At 39.9% G+C, this 20,754-nt stretch overlaps 1 protein-coding gene across 5 annotated transcripts in view; it reads left to right on the top strand.

Annotated features, from left to right (window-relative positions):
* The window catches only part of PTPN4 (protein tyrosine phosphatase non-receptor type 4), a 190,182-nt gene that overhangs the window by 151,836 nt on the left and 17,592 nt on the right, over positions 1-20,754 (top strand). For all 5 annotated transcript variants that reach the window (XM_030849640.2, XM_030849639.2, XM_060302609.1 and 2 more), the window contains 9 exons: positions 2,130-2,289; positions 5,613-5,696; positions 5,789-5,845; positions 11,404-11,560; positions 14,728-14,894; positions 15,706-15,796; positions 15,881-15,942; positions 18,311-18,457; positions 19,951-20,079. In XM_030849640.2, coding sequence (XP_030705500.1) covers positions 2,130-2,289; positions 5,613-5,696; positions 5,789-5,845; positions 11,404-11,560; positions 14,728-14,894; positions 15,706-15,796; positions 15,881-15,942; positions 18,311-18,457; positions 19,951-20,079 — 1,054 coding nt within the window. The remainder of the gene's footprint in view (positions 1-2,129; positions 2,290-5,612; positions 5,697-5,788; positions 5,846-11,403; positions 11,561-14,727; positions 14,895-15,705; positions 15,797-15,880; positions 15,943-18,310; positions 18,458-19,950; positions 20,080-20,754) is intronic.

Below are 20,754 nucleotides of genomic sequence, written 5' to 3'. Positions count from 1 at the left end.
TCTGTTCTGCAGCAGTGAATTCCACCATTCTGTCTTCCAGGTCACCTATCTGTTCTTCTGCCTTAGTTATTCTGCTACTGATTCCTTCTAGTGTATTTTTCTTTTCAGTTATTGTATTGTTCATCTCTGTTTGTTTGTTCTTTAATTCTTCTAGGTCTGTGCTAAACATGTCTTGCATCTTCTCGATCTTTGCCTCCATTCTTTTTCTAAGGTCCTGGATCATCTTCACTCTCGTTATTCTGAATTCTTTTTCTGGAAGGTTGCCCATCTCCATTTCTTTTAGTTGTTTTTCTGGGGTTTTATCTTGTTCCTTCATCTGGTACATAGCCCTCTGCCTTTTCATCTTGTCTTTCTTTCTGTGAATGTGGTTTTTGTTCCACAGGCTGCAGAACTGTCATTCTCCTTGCTTCTGCTGTCTGCCCTCTGGTGGATGAGGCTGTCTAAGAGGTTTGTGCAAGTTTCCTGATGGGAGGGACTGGTGGTGGGTAGAGCTGGCTGTTGCTCTGGTGGGCAGAGCTCAGTAAAACTTTAATCCACTTGTCTGCTGATGGGTGGGGCTGGCTTCCCTCCCTGTTGGTTGTTTGGCCTGAGACAGCCCAACACTGGAGCCTACCTGGCTCTTTGGTGGGGCTAAGGGCAGACTCTGGGAGGGCTGACACCACGGAGTACTTCTCAGAACTTCTGCTGTCAGTGTCCTTGTGCTCACGGTGAGACACAGCCAGCCCCCGCATCTGCAGGAGGCCCTCCAACACCAGCAGGTAGGTCTGGTTCAGTCTCCTATGGGGTCACTGCTCCTTCCCCTGGGTCCCAATGTGCACACTACTTTGTGTGTGCCCTCTAAGAGTGGAGTCTCTGTTTCCCCAGTCCTGTCGAAGTCCTGCAGTCAAATCCCACTAGCCTTCAAAGTCTGATTCTGTAGGAATTCCTCCTCCCGTTGCTGGACCCCCAGGTTGGGAAGCCTGACTTGGGGCTCAGAGTCTTCACTCCAGGAGGTGGACTTCTGTGGTATAAGTGTTCTCCAGTTTGTGAGTCACCCACCCAGCGGTTATGGGATTTGACTTTATTGTGATTGCGCCCCTCCTACCGTCTCATTGTGGCTTCTCCTTTGTCTTTGGATGTGGGGTATCTTTTTTGGTGAGCTTCAGTGTCTTCCTGTCGATGATTGTTGAGCAGTTAGGCGTGGTTCCGGTGCTCTTGCAAGAGGGAGTGAGGGTGCTTGTGCTAAGCATCTACCTTGAAGTTGCCCTGTCAGGCCTAGCTGGTCAGATCAGCTCCCGCTGCTATGGCCTGAGGTTATGCTCTCTAGTGTCTGTTGGTTTTTAGCCCCTTCACCTGAAATCAGGTTTTCCGACATACGTACTCATCCAGTGTTGTCTCCTCAGTGAGCTCAGCACTCTTCCTCGCTGTGTTCATCGCTTCTGTGAATTGTGTTTTACCTGTAAATAAAACAGGCAACCCCTTGAGTTCTCTGGATGGTACCGGGTGTTTTGTCTTTGGAGCAGCTCGGCCCTCAGCTCTGATTTCTCCCTGCCTGCCCACATGACTGCTGAAAACCTTAGAAAGGGGTTTTTATGGTAGATTAATAAATATCTTCATAGAGATACCCTTAAAGTGTATTTTATTATATGTGAATTGTTTACAGATTTGATAAAGTAGGAAATGAGATTTGTTACTTTAAACTACAAAGTTAAGGAAGATTTCATTAAACAGTGGCACTTGCAAATAAACATGACATTTAAAGCTTGTCTCCTATTAGACATCGTAATAAAATAATAATTCTAGGCTGGGAGGAATTGGAAGATTGGGATTGACATATACACTACTGATACTATGTATAAAATAGATAACTAATGAGAACCTACTGTATAGCACAGGGATCTCTACTCAGTGCTCTGTAGCGAACTAAATGGGAAGGAGATCCGTAAAAGAGGGGATATATGTATACGTGTAGCTGATTCATTTTACAGTAGAAACTAACACAAACTAACATAACGTTGTAAAGCAACTATACTCCAATAAAAATTAATTAAAAAAATAAAATTCTACCATTACTTTAAAAAAATAAATAAAATAATAATTCTGTAAGACAACTTCCAAAATATTTATTTTTTCTCTTTTTTTCTATCTAGATCACAAGAGACCCCTGGAGATGGGCAGCCTCCAGCTTTACCACCCAAACAATCAAAGAAAAACAGTTGGAACCAAATTCATTTTTCACATTCTCAACAAGATCTGGAAAACCATATTAATGAAACATTTGATGTTCCATCTTCCCCTGAAAAAGCTACTGTAAGTAGTTTCTTCAAATATTCTCACATTTCTTTGAAAATGTTTAATTGTAAATGAAATATTTTTTGTAACATAGCCTGTTTTATCTGTAAATTATATTATAGTACTTTCTCTTTTTCATCTTGTGTTTGCTCATGAATTGTGCCACCATGTAGCCCAATTGTGGAATTTCCTTTTATCATATTTATAAAACGTTCATTGCTCTAGAAGTTAATTTTTGACAAATTTGTTGATTTCTGTCCTGCAAAACACACATTTCCAGAACAAATGCTAATAATCCATTAAATACCATTAATTTTATTACATAATTGACTGGGTCCCGAGACTTTATTATTTATCATTTTCATCAACCTTTTGAAATTGAGTACAGGTCTCCAGAATATATAATTACCCTGTTCTTCAAGATATATTCGTGAGTTGCTTTGGTACTTTGTACCAAACAAAATGGTAAATTCTTAGAATCCCCTGATGGATGAATTTTCATTGCTTTTTCAAGTAGATGAACCAAAGGTGAGATTGTTAATAAATTTTAAGGATACACTGTGTTCATGAAGATGTATAATGACAGACAGAAATATGAGTGTATTTCAGGAAACTTCAAGGGACATCAAGGAATAAAATAAGATGCAGGTAGAGGAAGTCCCACAGCAGGTGCTGGCAGTGCCAGAAGTCTCTGCTGGCCATTGCACTCTTCCCCCCTTGTTTTTCGCCCATAGCCCTCCCACGTTTTCTAAAATTGAAAAATAAGAGGCAGCCACTCTATTCTCCCACACTTATGGCCCCACAGACGCATCAAAAAGAGATCAAAATCCTTACCCAAAATGAATGACAACTTGAGTGCTACCTGCGTGGTGATTCTTACGCATCATTCATTCATCGGTTCACAGTTACTGAGGTCTTTTTGTGTGCCAGGTACTTAAGGAGGTAGTGGGAGTATGCAGACAAATCAGATGTGGTCCCTGCCATTAAATAATTCATAGTCTAGTTTGTTTTTTCCTTCATGCAAAAATGACTTATTGAGTACCTATTGTTATAGGCTCTGGGAATACAATAGAGTAAAATAAAAAATTAAAAACTCTGCCTGCAAGGAACTTGTATTCTGGGGATAAGGGTGAGACAAACAGTAAACAAAATATGTAATTTAAATATATAGCGTATTAGATAGTATAAATGCTAGAGAGACAAAGCAGAAAAGGGCTAGGGAATTTCCAGAGTGGAGTGTTCCAGTTCTAGATAGTGTGAGCCAGAGATGAGTTTGGTGATAAGCCACATGGATACCTGGCGTGAGAGCAGGTAAGCCGAGGGAGTAGCAGGTGCCAAGGCAGGGGTATGGCTGTGTGGTCAGGGGACACCAAGGGGGTCAGCGAGGACAGAGCAGGACGGGGACAGCAGAAGGCCAGATCCTAAAAGCCTGGTCTTGTAAATGTTTCATTCTTCAACCCTGAGTGAGATTGGAAGCAAACGGACATACCTAAGGAGAGAAGTAACGTGATGTCACTTAAGTTTTAACGGTTTCACTGTGGCTCGTATGTTGGCAGTGGACCGCAAGCAGGGTAGCAGCAGAGAAGCTGGCTGTGAGGTGTTGCAGGGCCCCAAGAAGCAGCCGTGATTGGAGAAGGTGGTGCCAGTGGAAGGGATGAGACACAGCTGTGTTCTGGGTGGAGTTTTAGAGTAGAGCTGACCTACTCTGCTGATGAGTTGGCTGTGGGAGACTAGAGAGAGGGGAATAACAGCAGGGATAACAACAGCAAGGTTTTGGGCCTGAGTAAATAGGAGGATGAAGTTACCATTTGCTGATGTGGGAAGGCTACAGGTAGAACAGGGGTGGGTGGAATGTCGGGAGCTCAGCTGGGACACGTTGATATGTCTAGTAGGAGTCCGTTTGGATTCTGGAGTTGAAGGGAGAGGTCGAAGCTGAAGGTATAATGTTGAGAGTCGATGGCATGTAGACAGTATTTAAAACCATGAGACAGGAAGTGCAGTGTGTACAGATAACAGAATAAGAGGTTCTAGAAATGGAGCCTTAGTCCTCCAAACTGTAAACATGAGGGAGTTGAAAGGAACCAGCAAAGGAAACTGAAAAGATGCAGACCAAAAGGTAGGAAAAAAACTAGTCAACTGGCTGATGAGAAGGCAGCCACAGAGAGAGTAACCAGCTGTGTCAGGTGCTACTGGTGAGTCGAGGAAGGTGGGGACTGAGAACTGAACAAGCTCTTTAATTAGAAGTGACTATGGGAATTCATAAGTGTATAAAAATAACTAATTCAGCTGTGGCGCTGAGGGAAGACTTCCTAGAAATGGTCACATCTTCGACCTGTGTCTCAAAGGCTAAACAAGAATTAGCCAGCTACTTACCCCCAAAGAGCAGGCACACGACACGTTAAGTGAAAGAAGCCTGTAACAAATGACGTATGTTGTATAATTTCATATATGTGAAATGCCCAGGATAGTCAAGTATATAGGGAGGAAGTAGATGAAGGGTTGAATAGGACTTGGGGATGGGGGTGACCGCTCATGGACACAGGGTTTCTTTGGGGGATGAAGAAAAGGTTGTAAAATCAAAGAGTAGCATTTTAACAGGTCATTGACATGCCTGTCAACTTTTTCCTCTGTGATTTCATCTGCTACTTCAAACCAGAGAATTGCAATCTCTGAATTCACCTTAGTTTCCACCAAATCAAATGCTGCCTCCAAAAAAAAAAAAATAGTCGTGATGTTCGTACAACTCTGTGACTATGGTAGAAATGACTGAATTATACACTTTGAATGGGTGAAGTATAGTATGTGAATTGTATCTCAGTAAAGCTGTTCTTAAAAAGCAGGGGGAGGGCTATCCTGGTGGCGCAGTGGTTGAGAGTCCGCCTGCCGATGCAGGGGACACGGGTTCGTGCCCCGGTCTGGGAATACCCCACATGCTGCGGAGCGGCTGGGCCCGTGAGCCATGGCCGCTGGGCCTGCGTGTCCGGAGCCTGTGCTTCGCAGCGGGAGAGGCCACAACAGTGAGAGGCCCGCGTACCGAAAAAAAAAAAAAAAAAAGCAGGGGGAGTAACATGAATTCATGTAATACTTATGAGTATTTTCTCGGTGCAGAGCTTTGAGGCAGGTTCTAGAGACACTGAAATTAATTAGTCAGGTAATTAATAAAGCCCCTGTTGCTCTTGGCACTTACTGTCTAGATGCAGGTAAGGCACGAGAGAGACGTAAACCATGATTCTTTATATACTTTAGATAACATCAGTATACAGGAGGCATGCTTCGTGTATATCTGAAGGATAGGCTATAAATGAAGAGCGTGACAAGTTACTTATTTTTGTCTTTTAAAGCCTAATGGTGGTATTCCACATGATAATCTTGTCCTAATCAGAATGAAACCTGATGAAAATGGAAGGTTTGGATTCAATGTAAAGGTAACTTAGAATTTATATTGTACTCAATTTTTAAATTAAGGTGTTTCTGTGTTGGCAATACTGACTGAGACTCGATTTGCACTGTTTTGAAGGGAGGATGTGACCAGAAGATGCCTGTGATCGTGTCCCGAGTTGCGCCAGGAACACCTGTGAGTCACAGCAGCCTTCCCAGTGAATCCTAGCTTCGAGAATACATGCGTATTTTTATTAGTATAAATAAAGGAGTAAAATGAATCATTTAATTTGTCAAGCAGCACATGATGTTGGCTGAATCTCTTTAATTGCTGGGGAGTTAATTTTTATTTATTCCCTACCTATAACAGTTTTTTAAATCCTTGTTTTTACAAAGAAGCTAGATTCTATGAAAATAACCCCTCTAAACAGCAAAATGTAGACAGAGGTATAGTTTTTGTTTGTTTGCTTTTTTTGTTGGCTTCTGTTTTCATTTAGAATTGTTTAACCTACGTTCTATTTGTCTACTCTCTGTTTAAAATATGTATTTTAAGTTCTTTATTATGAACATTCTAAGCAAAAGTAGAGAAAAGACTGCATGAACCCATGAGGATGAACCCCCTGTGCCCCATCCTTCAGGTTCAGCACCCATGAACTTTCTGCTCATAAGGACAATTCTTGATAAATTGTGGGTACATCATCTTTATTGATCCTGTGTATAGCAAATATTGCTTTCAGATCCCCATTTCTGTTGTTGTCTCCTCTGTTTAACTGCATTTCTCTTACCTAAATGGTCTCTAAGGGCTTGGAGCCAGCACCCATTGTCATTCAACCATCTCTGTGTCCCGGGAGAGGCAGGAACCTGCAGCCTGAGGGAAGAGGCTAGTTATGGGGTCTGGTGCTTTGCAGCAACCTCACAGTTGATTTGAAGGTCGCAGTCAAGATTGATCAAGGATATCATGTTACATGGTTTTAGTTCTGTTTTTTAAGGACTTTGTTGGTTGCAAATAACAAGGAACTCATGGAATACCCCTGGCTTAACCATAAATACAGAATTTATCGTATAGCTGTAGAGGTGTGTCACAAAACCCAAGGACAGGAATGCACTCAGACTTCTAGAAAGAACTTGAAAAATCATCAGGACTCTATTTTTCATCTCTGTTTCTTTTTATGTGAATGTTCCATTCTTCTCTCTCAGTGCAAACCAGTTTGTACACTGAATTAGCTTCATTTCTCAAGCTACTCCAAATAAAATACATTCTAAATGAGAAGTGTACTTAGTAGCAGCTTCAAGCCAAGTCCTGTAATATTAGCACCGCAGACACACTCTACCTGCAGAAATGGTTGTGACTCCAAAATCTGTACTAAATAGAAATTGTGTAGCTACCACCATTCTGCCCCTCAGTCCACGTGGGGTGATGTGACCACTAGCAACTTCGGGATTTGTGCGTTACCAGCTCAGCAACAGACTCATTAGCTCCCCCAATCCAACTTACAGACTCCTAGGAAGCAAACCCTTCATAGATCCAGCTTGGACCAGATGTCCTCTTTTAAACAAATCCCTTGTGATCAGAGGTGACAAGACAGGGATATGATGTATAAAATGCCTACTGAACCTACTACACATGTGAAAGATGGGGGAAATAGTCCAAAATTATTTGTTCAGTGTGTATTGGGAAGTGTGTGTGTGTTTGGGAGTGCAGATGAGGAGATGAACGATTGCTAAGTTCTCATCTAGCAAGTAGAAAGTTAGATAACGTCTGAAATAAAAAATAAAATTGGAACGTTATTTAGAGGTACCGAGGTAAATACAAAAGATGTAGCTAAAATGTTGAAAGAAGATGCCTCAAAAGAGGGGAAGATAGGGGAGAACATAAGAAATGGTTTCTTATCATAATAATCTTATAGACCTAGTCAGCTGTGTAAACTGTGTGGTGTATCGCTTTCCCAAAAACAAAAATTTTAAGTAAAACTTATTTTTAATTAAATATGTCTTTTACCTGACGATTCCACTTTTAGGAATTACCTCTAATGAAACAGTTGGAACAAAGGATACACAAGGACGTTCATTGTAGTATTGTTTGTGAAACTTAAAAATTGGAGGGAAAATCAAAATGTACATCATTAGAATTGATTAAATAAGTTATGCATTGCTTTGCAGCTCTTAAAATGATAGATGATGTAGCATATATAAGTATGGAAATATTTTCATAAGATAGTATTATGAAAAGTGCATATTTGACAATGGAATACTACTCAGCCATAAAAAAGAATGAAATAATGCCGTTTGCAGCAACATGGATGGACCTAGAGATTATCATACTAAGTGAAGTAAGTCAGACAGAGAAAGACAAATACCATATGATACGACTTCTATGTGGAACCTAAAAAAAATGCAAATGAATTCATTTACAAAACAGAAACAGACTCCCAGACATAGAAAACAAACTTATGGGAATTCCCTGGCAATCCAGTGGTTAGGACTCCACGCTTCCACTGCCAAGGGCACGGGTTCTATCCCTGGACAGGGAACTAAGATCCCGTAAGCCATGCGGTGCAGCCATAAAAAAGAAAGAAAGAAAACAAACTTATGGCTACCAAAGGGGAAAGGGGCAGGGAGGGTTAAGTTAGGAGTATGGGATTAACAGACACACACTATGATAAAGAACAAAGACCTACTGTATAGCACAGGGAACTATATTCAATATCTTATAATAATCTGTAATGGAAAAAATCTGAAAATATATGTATATATTTGTAACTGAATCACTTTCCTGTATACCTGAAACTAAATTAACTATACTCAATTTAAAAATGCATATTATACTTTCATATGTTTGTTTTATCCATTTTTAAAAATATGAGTTATGTAAATATATTTTAAAAATCTGGAAACATGATAAAAAATGTTAGCAGTATTTAATCTGGGTAGTGGAATTACTGTTATTACTTGCTTCCATCTTCCCTTTTTTTTTTTTTTTTTTTTTTTGCTGCATTGGGTCTTTGTTGCTGTGCCTGGGCTTTCTCTAGGTGTGGCGAGCGGGGGCTACTCTTCGTTGCAGTGCGCGGGCTTCTCATTGCAGTGGCTTCTCTTGTTGCGGAGCACAGGCTCTAGGTGCGCGGGTTTCAGTAGTTGCAGCATACGGGCTCAGTAGTTGTGGTGCACGAGCTGTTGCTCTGCGGCATGTGGGATCTTCCTGGCCCAGGGCTCGAACCTGTGTCCCCTGCATTGGCAGGCGGATTCTTAACCACTGTGCCACCAGGGAAGTCCGTGTCCTTTTTTTAAATTGTCTGAAATCATGACAATGAACATGTATTGCTCTTATAATTAGAAAAAACCAATAAACCTTTTTTTACTTGTATGCCAATTGTAATAGTCATAAAAGAAATATTGATTTTTCTGAACAGTGAATATGGATAGTTTTCAATTAAGTCAAGGGTGTTCTTGAACATTCTATAGAGAGGTTCATTTCCAAACAAAATTTTATGACTATAAATTTTCTTTTTATGCTATACAGATTACTATATTGGTAATTTTTCCTTTCTGCTACATAGAACTATGTTTCATAAATAGTGACTGAATTTAGAACAAATTAAATAAATAGAAATGTGTCATTTTTATATTATTTTATTAATTTAAAGATTATTACAGTTTTCCAGTTAGAAACCTCATTTTAGGTGATTGAGGGGAAAGGACAGTGTTTCAAATATTTTAGTGTCATTTTTTATATTGGAAACCTTCTAAAATGGGTAATTTCCAAAATCATGTTTTTCTTCCTACCTGATCATATTTGAGCCAATAGCTCTTGCCCCAGCAAAATTCATTTTATCTAGACTTGCCAGATCCGAATGAAATACAAATAAAAATCTGCCCTGATAAAAGGCAGATTAAGTATGAGAGTGTTACTTCAGTTATAATGGGTAACCACTGTGCTATAACATTCAAAGATTTTTTTTTTTTTAACCACTACAAGAAGTAGAGAAAGAAGCAACTAGAGAGAATGGTCCAAACCTTAAATTTGAATTTTCCAGATTTTAATGCTTTGCATTGAAATATCTCATTTTAAAAATTTCACAACGATGAATAGTTAGGACAGATACATGTTCCTTTCTCAGAGTTTCAGGTGTTTAAGATCACACGTGTCGTAAGCGGAAAGGAAGAACTTGGCTCCTAGACCAGTGCTCTTTCCACTAGTGACAGTACCTTATTGGACTTTGTTAACTTTGTTTTACAGTGAGTTTAGTTGTGCTTCCATCTTTCAAGCCTTTGCCACGGCCCTTTCTGAAAGGTCCAGCCCTATCATTTCCTTCGCGGTCTGAGCTATCATCCTGCAAACTTGACTCCCGTGAGTTCTCATTCCTGTGTCCCTGGAGCAGGCTGTCCATATTTCTGTTGATCTCTTTTACCTTATTTACTTGTTTGTTTTCTCAATAAAATACAGGCAGCCCTCACGTGCACAGTTGTGCAGGGCTGTAAAGATAACCGTGCGGTCTGAAACCATACAAAGTGCTCTTGACAGTCGGTGGGGAAAATTATGTTTGTTTCCATGGCCTTTAAATTTTTCGTCGAAACTTTAAAATTTCTGATGCTTTCTCTTGTACGTATATAGGGAAATGAAAAAATAGTAAAACTCATGCTGATTTAGTATCCTGTAATTCCAAACATTAGAAACATTGAGAATTAAAGTGTTTTATTTCATTGTGAAAACTTACCACAGGTAATTTGTGAACAGTGCTTGTCTCCTTGTCATATAGGTTAAATTACAGAGTGAGCATTTTTTCTTAACCTTGGCAAGTGGTCATAATCCTTTCTAAGTCTGAATCCACTTCCACTTGTCCTTTGCACTTTCAGTGATGTGAAATATCTCCCAGGAGTGCCCGTATTGAGAAGTTTTTCGCCAGCATCACTTCCTCAGACATCTTCATCCTTCTTGTTGCAGCCACTTTCATCATTTATGTTGATAAATTCACCTTCTCTAAATTCCTTCCCCTCCGTATCTGGGGTCTCTCAAGCAGCAGAAGTGTCAATGTTTCCATAGTCAACTATTTCTTCTATAACTCAGTTTATGTTCAATTTGAATTTCACTTCCAGCACCGTCCCTTTTTGTTTCTTTGCTATACTTTTAACTTTTTGGCTAGCTCGCTCTTTAAATTATCCATTTTTACGTGGGTTTATCACTGGGAGACAGAGACAAGTACCCGCTTTGCTGTCTCTACGTGAACTGAATAACCAATGCCCAACGCCAAGTCACCAGTAGCCTTTGAAAGAAGGGATGTGACTGCTCACTGGTCACGGTGCATATTTATGATTTACGTAGTGATTTTTGGACTGACATGGGCCAGCGGCGAATTTTGTACTTTATGCAGTTATTCGTAATGAATTTATCACAGTTACTGAAGTTTGAACCATGTTAGGAGACTGGTGTTATTTAACTCAGCTGTGGTGACTGAAATTTGTATGTATCTGGACAGTGCAAAGTGAGGGCTGCCTTGATCTGTGCACCTTGAGAATGTTAGTCTTCTCTGTATATCTAGGTATATGATAGGGCATTAGGGGAAAAGGTATTAATGAAGAAGGAAAAAAGGAGTGTCTGTGGGAAAGTGAGATTCCTACTTCTGCTTTCTTAATGGATGAGCGAAGAAGACTTCTACATGTGGTTTTAGTTCTGCTGCAGCGTCTATAAACGTAAGTTCCTGTGCCTTACTTCCAGAAAGCCGGGTGCAAATCGGAGACCTCATTCTCATCCCATTACAGGCCGACCTGTGTGTCCCCCGACTGAACGAAGGGGACCAAGTGGTGCTGATCAACGGTCGGGACGTTGCGGGGCACACCCACGACCAGGTGGTCCTGCTCATCAGAGCGAGCTGCGAGACGCATCCTGGGGAGCTCGTCCTTCTAGTTCGACCCAATGGTGAGTGCTCTGGGCCGCACTGGATGTTCTTATAATTCCTTCATGTTTATGCCTAGACACAGCGGCCGGAGCGGGCTTCTGAAAACACAGGTCACGTCATGTCAGTCTCTTGCTCAAGGCACAGCGGCTTCCGTTCACGTGTGGAGTAAAATGCAGATTCTTGGCCACCTTGCCCAGCCCCGGCCTTGCTCCCTCTCCAGTCATCTGTGCTGGCCTTCCCGATGGCCCTTCTGCCCGAGGCACTCCTCCCGATGTGCGTGGAACGCACACCCTCACTTCGCTCGGGTCTCTGCTCAGATGCCAGCCTCGGCAAGTTGTGTCCTGACCGCCGCGGCTGAGGTTGCCTCCCTTGCCCCCAGGCGCTTGAGGAGTCCTGGGCCCTTCCTCAGGTATACTTGCTGTTCCACGTGCAGAAAGCCCTGCAACAAGCTGGAGTTCGGTTTCCGCGACAGTCTCGCGGACATGCTGCCACATGGAGTGCCCAGGGGCTCCTGGGGCCGTCCATTGCCCTTTCGGACAGCGTTCCTAATTCTCTCGCTTGGTGCAGAGTAAGTGTGGTGCGGAGCAAGCTCAGCCTCAGCAGTGTCCCGAGAAGGCTTTTCACAGAGACTGTGCCTTCCCTCCAGGCTCACGGTCCCAGGCCCTCAGCCTGTGCTCATCATAATGGCACTGTTGTGGGTCCCACAGCGCTCACCAGTCCCCTCTGAGAAGCATTCGTAAATGCCATACCTCCTCCTGGCAGGAGACGCGCTCTTCTAGTTTTGTTCCCAACAGTTATGTCAATCACAGTTTTAGCCACAAGAGTGACTATGGGTTAGGGCCACATCACCAGTTACATACCACAGAGAAGTAGAATGTGATTAGAACTCTAATCACATTCTAATCTAATCTAATCTAATTAGATCTAATTCTAATCTAATCTTAGAATTCTCCCCATGTACCCATTTTGCCTCTTGGGTACAAACAGACATTTTCATTTTACCTTCTCTGCAGGCAGACCTTGGAGATATTGCAGGTTCGGTTCCAGCCTACCGCAATAAAGAAAATACTGCAATAAAGAAAACACCGCAGTAAAGCGAGTCACATGACTTTTTCGGTTTCCCAGTTCATATAAAAGTTACGTTTACACTATACTGTAGTCTGTTAAGTGTGCAATAAATCACATTGTCTAAAAAAACCAATATCCATACCTTAATTTAAAAATACTTTATTGCTAAGAATTGTTAACCATCATCGGAGCCTTCAGGGAGTCATAATCTTTTTTGCAATAGTAAGTCAAAGATCATTGATCATAGAGCACTATAACAGATACAATAATAATGAAAAAGTTTGAGATCGCGGGAATTACAAAAGTATGACACAGAGACACGAAGTAAGCAAATGCTGTTGGAAAAATAGCACCAGTAGACTTGCTCAACACAGGTTGCCATAAACCTTCAATCTGTTTAAAAAAAAAAAAATACCATAGTTAGATCTCTGAGAAACACAATAAAACGAGTTTTGCCTGTACTTTGTGTTTTTCTGCGTTCATGGTTTAGAATTGGCTTCCTAGGAAAATTCAGAGGACTTCAACAGAACATTCTATTTTGACTTTTAAAGGAACTCATTTATTTAGATCTGTTATTTAGGTGATTCATTTTTAGGCATTTTCCGTCACATAAAACAACTTAAACGTCATACTAAGAATCATCTCTCAGTTTGTTTTTTTCTGTTTTCTCTTGATAACAGATCCTAAAGAACTTAATAATAATATTAGCTAATAGTTTTTAAATGCTTTCCATAGACCTGAGCTCTTTTATATATTCTCATTTAACCTTTACAGCCGTCCAATGATAAATCATCCCCATTTTATAGTTGAGGACATTTAGGCACCAAGACATTTCAGTTATCTGCTCACAAATTCATGACTAGTACAGAAGCAGAATATGAAGAAAAGTCTGTATAATGGAAGAGGCATGGCCTTTTTGCAATTCCAAATCACTCCATTTATACTTTAAATTAGGAGAGGAACCCACCTAGGGCCTACATTTTTTGGCAACGATCTTTCTAATATTGCGTTATTATCAAACAAAATCTAGACCAGCATTCATTTTCAGTGTGGGTTTGTCATGTCTATTTTTTAAAAAATACTGTATAATCAAAATTTTAAATTATGTTTGCCAAAACGTAGCTTGTTTTTCCTGGTGTTTTCCCCTTTAAATCTTATTTCTTCTTAGACAAATTGCATTTCCATCTTTTTGTCTTTACATTCTTCATTTCCGAAATCTCTTCTTCTCAAAAGTACATATGTATTTGAGCAGGAACAATACTTCTTAAACAAGGCCAGAAGCTTGACTCCATCCTTAAGGGGCTCTTTTCTGCTTCAGCTTTGCCTTTTCCCATGGGGGTCAGGATTTTGTGGGACCAAGGTCACAGCGTCTGTGACCTCCCCGTCCTTTTAGACCACCTTTTTCAACCCTCAGTTCTCTGACCAAATAACTCTGAGCCCATTCCTGGGCCTCTGTGGCCATTTTTCCCAGATCCGTTCTCCCAAGGGTTGATCACATGATATAGGCCAACAGGGTAGCGCAGAGGAAGCAATTTCCAAAGGGGTGTAGAATGGGCTTCCGTGTGGGCTGTGAGGTTCAGGGTGTGCTTATAGGCCCCCACGTTGAAGAGTGTGGAGTCTAGGGGTGGCTCCCCTCACTGCCACAACCATGCATTCTGGCCTAGAATTCTCCTTTGAAATCTGACCTCTTAAGTTGTTTGGTAGATACATCAAGGAATGAGAATAGAAAGTATTTTGTTTAGTATTCTGTTCCGCTTCTGTGTAGCTTTTCACGTCTAGACCTATGGTGTGTATAGGCCTCTATTGCTGCTCTTGTCCCAGGTCCACAAATTAAAGATCCGGTCAGAGCTGCTTCTTGGCCTTCCTCTTTTTCCTACTGTCTCTTCAAGTTACAGACGTTTTCAGTAATATGGCCAAGAACCTTCTTTTCCCCAGAGGTACTTCTTCTACTCCACAGCCACTCTCAACCCATACACAGTGGCCCCAGACTCAGATCTGATGAGTTAGGAATAAATGAATATTTTTCCTGACACAGAATTAAATAATATCTGGTAAATTCCTTTTGCCAACTCATTAAGGTTTCCATGAGGCTTTTTTGATTTGGGTTTTGGTTTTGTAGCTGTGTATGATGTAGTGGAAGAAAAGCTAGAGAATGAGCCGGACTTCCAGTACATTCCTGAGAAAGCCCCGCTAGATAGCATCCATCAGGATGGCCATTCCCTGCGAGAGTCGATGGTCCAGCTGGCTGCGGGGCTCATCACTGGGACAGTGCTGACACAGTTTGATGTAAGTAACGTTGTGTGGGAAAGGTGTTTGCCTGTATTTTCACGGCTTCTTAACTGCCTAATCTACTGTCAGTTAAAATTTATAAACTAAAATATTATTCTGAAAAATACTTGATATAAAAAGAATTCTAAAATGCAAAGTTTTAAGAAGTTGCTTCCAAAATACTAGCCATGGTTTCATTAATAGATATCTGTTTAAAACGGAGGGATAAGGAGATTTTATAGGTATGTCATCAAGCTACATTTTCTCTGTAATTAAATAGCTGTTTTAATGAAAGGTTGCAGATAGACTATTATAGATGTAAAAATACTGAGTTAAAGGAAAATAATTTTTGTACCTTGTACGTAAAAATATGTACCTACCTCATATTTAATCCTTCTCTAATTTTTGTCAGGGTAGTTAGCTATCATTAATATTTGTTGCTCTGAAGTGTATGTTGAGGGTAGGTGACTATAAAATATTTAGGGCACGTCAATTTTTCTTTTAAATATCTCTAAAGTAAATGAAAGCTAGGTGTTTCCTACAGATGTGCTATTTAAAACTTCAGGTACTTTTGCTGTAAGGAAAATTGTTTTTACTTGTTTTACTATTTTTCAAAATATATATAGTTCATGTCAGAGATTTTGCAAAATTCAGCTTTGCAAATCTGGTTCAATACCTTACTAAACCTAAGGTACATCATTGTATAGATGTGGTATTCCAAGGAAAAATACCTGTTTCTTGATAGCATAGAAGTCTGGAAAACAAAAACAAAACAAACTCTTGATGGCTTTCTGGACACGTTCTTTTTTTTTTTTTTTTTTTTTTTTAGCAACTATATCGGAAAAAACCTGGAATGACAATGTCTTGTGCCAAATTACCTCAGAACATTTCCAAAAATAGATACAGAGATATTTCGCCTTGTGAGTATCTACCCTCTCTGTATGTTATGTTTAATCTTCTTAACATAACTTTATTAAAACATTCTTTCTTTTAAATTTTTTCAGATGATGCTACACGGGTCATTTTAAAGGGTAAAGAAGACTATATCAATGCAAATTATATAAATGTAAGTTTTTTTTTAAATTATGCCTTTGTCATTTGGAATAAGAGGGACCACTCTAAACTTTGAGATTTATTCCAGAATCCATGATAATGACAATCAGCTCTTTTAGTATGTACCTCTGATAAGGACTTTTTTTTTAAGCAAAACTATTATACTGTCATAACACTTAGAAAAATAACAGAAACAAAGAAAAATAACAGAAACAAACACTTAAATGAATAATATGCTCAACTTAATTTACATAAAGAAAAGTACATGTCAAAACTGCAAGGAATTACTACCGTTTTTCACCTATTAGATTGAAATATCAAAAAGTTTGATAATACCCTATACACGTCTACAGCCTTTACCTGAAACCTTGGGGTCAAATATGCTTTGGGATTCAGAATTCGGAGGATTTTTGAAAGGTTATTCGGTGCATATACTGTAATAAGTAATGTCCCCAGCAGGCTATGGGACGTTACCCTATAATCAATATGTTGATATTCAACAGCAAACAAACTATGGATATTCCCACGAAATAGGACTGATAGACTATAAACAGGTTCAGGTTGGATACTGTTACGAAAAGAGTCAAGGTTAGGTTAGGTATACCAAAAAAAAAAGAGAGAGAGACAAACTTACGCTTCAGAACATTGCGAGTTTCAGAATGTGGAGAAAGGATTGTGGATTATTAAGGAGTTTACTGAGGAACAAGCTTTCCTCATACATTCTTGGTGGAAGTATAAATAGGGACGACCTCTTTGGAGAGCCATTTGGAGCCGTCTGTTAAAATTTTAAATGCAGAGCTTCCCTGGTGGTGCAGTGGTTAAGAATCTGCCTGCCAAGGCAGGGAACACGGGTTCGAGCCCTGGTCTGGGAAGATCCCACATGCTGCGGAACAACTAAGCCCGTGCGCCACAACTACTGAGCCTGTGCTCCAGAGCCAGTGTGCCACAACTACTGAGCCTGTGCTCTAGAGCCCGTGCTCCGCAACAAGAGAAGCCACTGCAATGAGAAGCCCGCGCACTGCAACAAAGAGTAGCTCCCGCTTGCCGTGACTAAAGAAAGCCCGTGTGCAGCAACAAAGACCCAATGCAGCCAAAAATAAAATTAATTAATTAATTTAAAAATATTTTTAAACGCACATGCACTTTGATCCAGCGTTCTCATTTCTTCCTGTTGCCTATACAAATATATTTCTTCCTGTGTGCAAAAATGTTAGGTCTACAAATTATTCAGTGTAGCCTTGGTTATGATAGCAGATAAACTGGCCACAACTTAAATGTTATATGAATTTACGGTACGTTTATACAGTAGAGCCATTACACAGTATGAAATTTTGTGTACTAATCTGACATGATTTTAAAGGTAAAGTAGAAAAAAGGGAAACAAGATGCAGAACAACATTATATGCTACCATTTATATTTTACCCCAAAAAAGGAAAGTAGTTTTACGTGTACATTTGTGTGTCGTGTGTAGTATGTCTTCAAAAGGACATGATAGGAGCTAGGAAAAAGGATTGCCCTCCTGAGTGTAAACTGGAGGCTGGGATGGGAAGGAGACATCTTTCCTCACCCTTTGGTATCCTTCCAGTTGCCATGTACACGTCACCTTTTCTTTTTTTTAATTCAGTCTTAAAAATATAATAAGATGATGGTTCATCTTCCCCAAATACTTACAGTCTCACTTTCTGAAAATAATGAACTTAAAATATTTTTCCAATCTTTTCATGTTACATATATTATATATATAATTATGTGCATATTACATAATATTTATGCGTCACATTTTACATATATGCACATATATAATATGAAAAATCTCAACTAAAGCCAATGGCAGAATTTTTGCTTCTCACAAAATTTACTAATAAGCTGGTTAGAGACAGTTTTTTTTCTTTTCCATTATAATTTATTACAAGATACCGAATATAGTTCTCTGTGCTATACAGTAGGTCCTTGGTTTTTTATGTATTTTATATAGTGTGTATATGTTGATCCCAAACTCCTAATTTGTCCCCTGCCTTTTCCCTTTGGTAACCATAAGTTTGTTTTCTATGTACAGGCAAACATTTTTTATTTCTATATCAATTCTCTGCCTCTGAAACAGGATTCTCTGTAAAGCTGCGCTTAAAAAAACCGCAAGAGCGCTTTGGAAAATATTTAAATTCCTGTTTCCACTGATTGAAAGATAAATATGTATAACTACTGCACATTGCCAAGAAATTTCTGCTGCAAATAAAATAAATTGTTGATAAAGATTTGTTTTACTCACTTTGCAATTTATTGAGATTAGTTGTATTCAGTTATCATTCAGTAGATGATTTTCGTGTGTTTGATCCTAGTAAAAAGTAATAATGCAAACGATTTTGTTTTTGTGTCCTTTTAGATGGAAATTCCTTCCTCTAGAATAATAAATCAGTACATCGCTTGCCAAGGGCCGTTGCCACACACCTGTACAGACTTCTGGCAGATGGCATGGGAACAAGGCTGCTCCACGGTTGTGATGCTGACCACACAGGCCGAGCATGGCAGAGTAAGTCACGCTGCCCAAAGCTTTTCTAGGCTGCATCGCGTGCACAGTCAAGAGAGCCACGTCGTGTGGTCTCTTCTGTCACCTCTAAACGTCCTTTCTTACGGGGTCGTGATTAAAATCATCATGGATAAGCGCTTAACCGTGACTGACACATAATAAGTGTGTTATAATAAATGTGATATAAGTGTTAGCCATTATTATTTAAATGGACTAATATATACTTGATAAGGGATTTGTATCTAGAATATATAAAGAATTCATACAACTTAACCATAAAATAACAAATACCCCATTTAAAAATGGCCAAAGGATCTGAATAGATGATTCTGCAAAGAAGATATTCAGATGGCCAACAAGGTCACGAGAAGATGCCCAGCATCATTAGTCATCAGGGAAATGCGAATCAAAGCCACCATGCGTTACTACGTCATATCTAGTAGGGTGGCCAAAGTAAAGATGACAGAAAATCACCTGTGTTGGTGATGATGTGGCGGCAGTGGAACCTCCTGTACCGCTGGTGGGTTTGTGAAATGGTGCAGCTGCCTTGGAAGACAGCCTGTCAGCTCTTTAAGAGGCTAAACGTAGAGGGACTGTAACTCAGCAGTGTCACTCCTAGGAATACCCGAGAGAATTAAGTCCACGTCCACACAAAAACTGGTGCACAAATGTTCACAGCTGCATTATTTTTAATAGCCCCAAAGTGGGAGAAAACCCAGATGTACCAGATAAAATGTGGTATATTCATACAGTTGAATATTATTTGGCAATAAAAAGTTATGAAAAAATAATACATGCTGCAACATGGATGAACCTAGAAAACACTGTGCAAAGTGAACAAAGCAGTCACCAAAGACCGCGTATCTTATGCTTCTATTATATGTGATGTCCAAAGTAGGCCATAGGGGACAGAAAGTAGATTAGTGGTCACCCAAGCCTGGCCTAGAGGGAGGAGAGGGGGCCAGAGGGGCACACAGGGATTACTAAGGGCTGTGGATCTTCCTTTGGGGGTGACGAAAATGTTCTAAAAGTGATTGTGGTAATGGTTACACAGCTCTGTGAGTATACTAAAAACAATTGAATAGTGTATGTTAAATGGGTAAATTGAATGGTATGTGAATTGTATGTCATGAAACCTTTTTTTAAAAAAATCTTAATTATGAAAATACATGGATTGCATTTGGCATTTTAGTTGAAGATTCTTTCTCATTGTTAACTTAAATCTAAATTAGTGTAATGGTAAAACAATGGGTGGAAGCTTGTTGTAAACAGGATATTCGCAGTCTCAAAATAGATCCAAACAGACGATTATTACAAAGAGAAGAAGTGGCAAAGAAAAAAATGATACTAGTTGGTAGATCTAGGTGAAGGGTGTATGAGAGTTCATTAAATTATCCTTGTCACTTTTCTGTAAGTTTGAAAGTTCTTAAAAATTAAAACATTTTAAAAATTGGAGAACCTGAATTATGTATATTTCTAAAATCTATTGATACCAGGTTAAGTGTCACCAGTATTGGCCGGAACCCACAGGAAGTTCATCCTATGGGTGCTACCAAGTCACCTGCCACTCAGAAGAAGGAAACACTGCATATGTCTTCAGGAAGATGACACTGTTTAACCAGGAGGTACGAAGGCAGGGGGTCTGTTGGTTAGAGCTGTTTTGTTTAAGGTAGAGGCTTTGACAGATGAAAATGTTTTTAGTCTGAGTCCTAGTTACTAAGAAATATTAAAAAATTGCTGAACTATTTGCTTCATTGGGATACTTCGGAATCTTATGAAATGTATTCTCCTACTATAATATTTCCAATTTCTGTAAGTAAATACGAATGATCAGTGAAAAAATAGTCTAGTAAATAATACTTATTACTATTAACATTGTACTCTTCCTATTCATAAAAATTATGCCAGGGGTGTTGGCTATAGATTGTTTCCTCCACGTATTATCAGTAAGGTACTGGAGTCCATCTGTAGAAATGGAAAGAACAATTGAAAGCTATCAAATTATCCCCCCCCTCTTTTTTTTTTTTTTTTTTTTTTGCAGTACGCGGGCCTCTCACTGTTGTGGCCTCTCCCGTTGCGGAGCACAGGCTCCGGACGCGCAGGCTCAGCAGCCATGGCTCACGGGCCCAGCCGCTCCGCGGCATGTGGGATCCTCCCGGACCGGGGCACGAACCCGCGACCCCTGCATCGGCAGGCGGACTCTCAACCACTGCGCCACCAGGGAAGCCCCCTATTCCCCTTTTTTAAGAGTGGAAGAGAGCAGTTTCACAGTCTTCTCAGTATTAAGGAGGAAAAGATCG

The sequence above is a fragment of the Globicephala melas genome, chromosome 7 (assembly GCF_963455315.2).
Source record: "Globicephala melas chromosome 7, mGloMel1.2, whole genome shotgun sequence".
NCBI lineage: Eukaryota > Metazoa > Chordata > Mammalia > Artiodactyla > Delphinidae > Globicephala > Globicephala melas.
The sequence above is the reverse complement of the archived record's forward strand: the minus strand, read 5'-3'. Positions and strand labels throughout refer to the sequence as shown.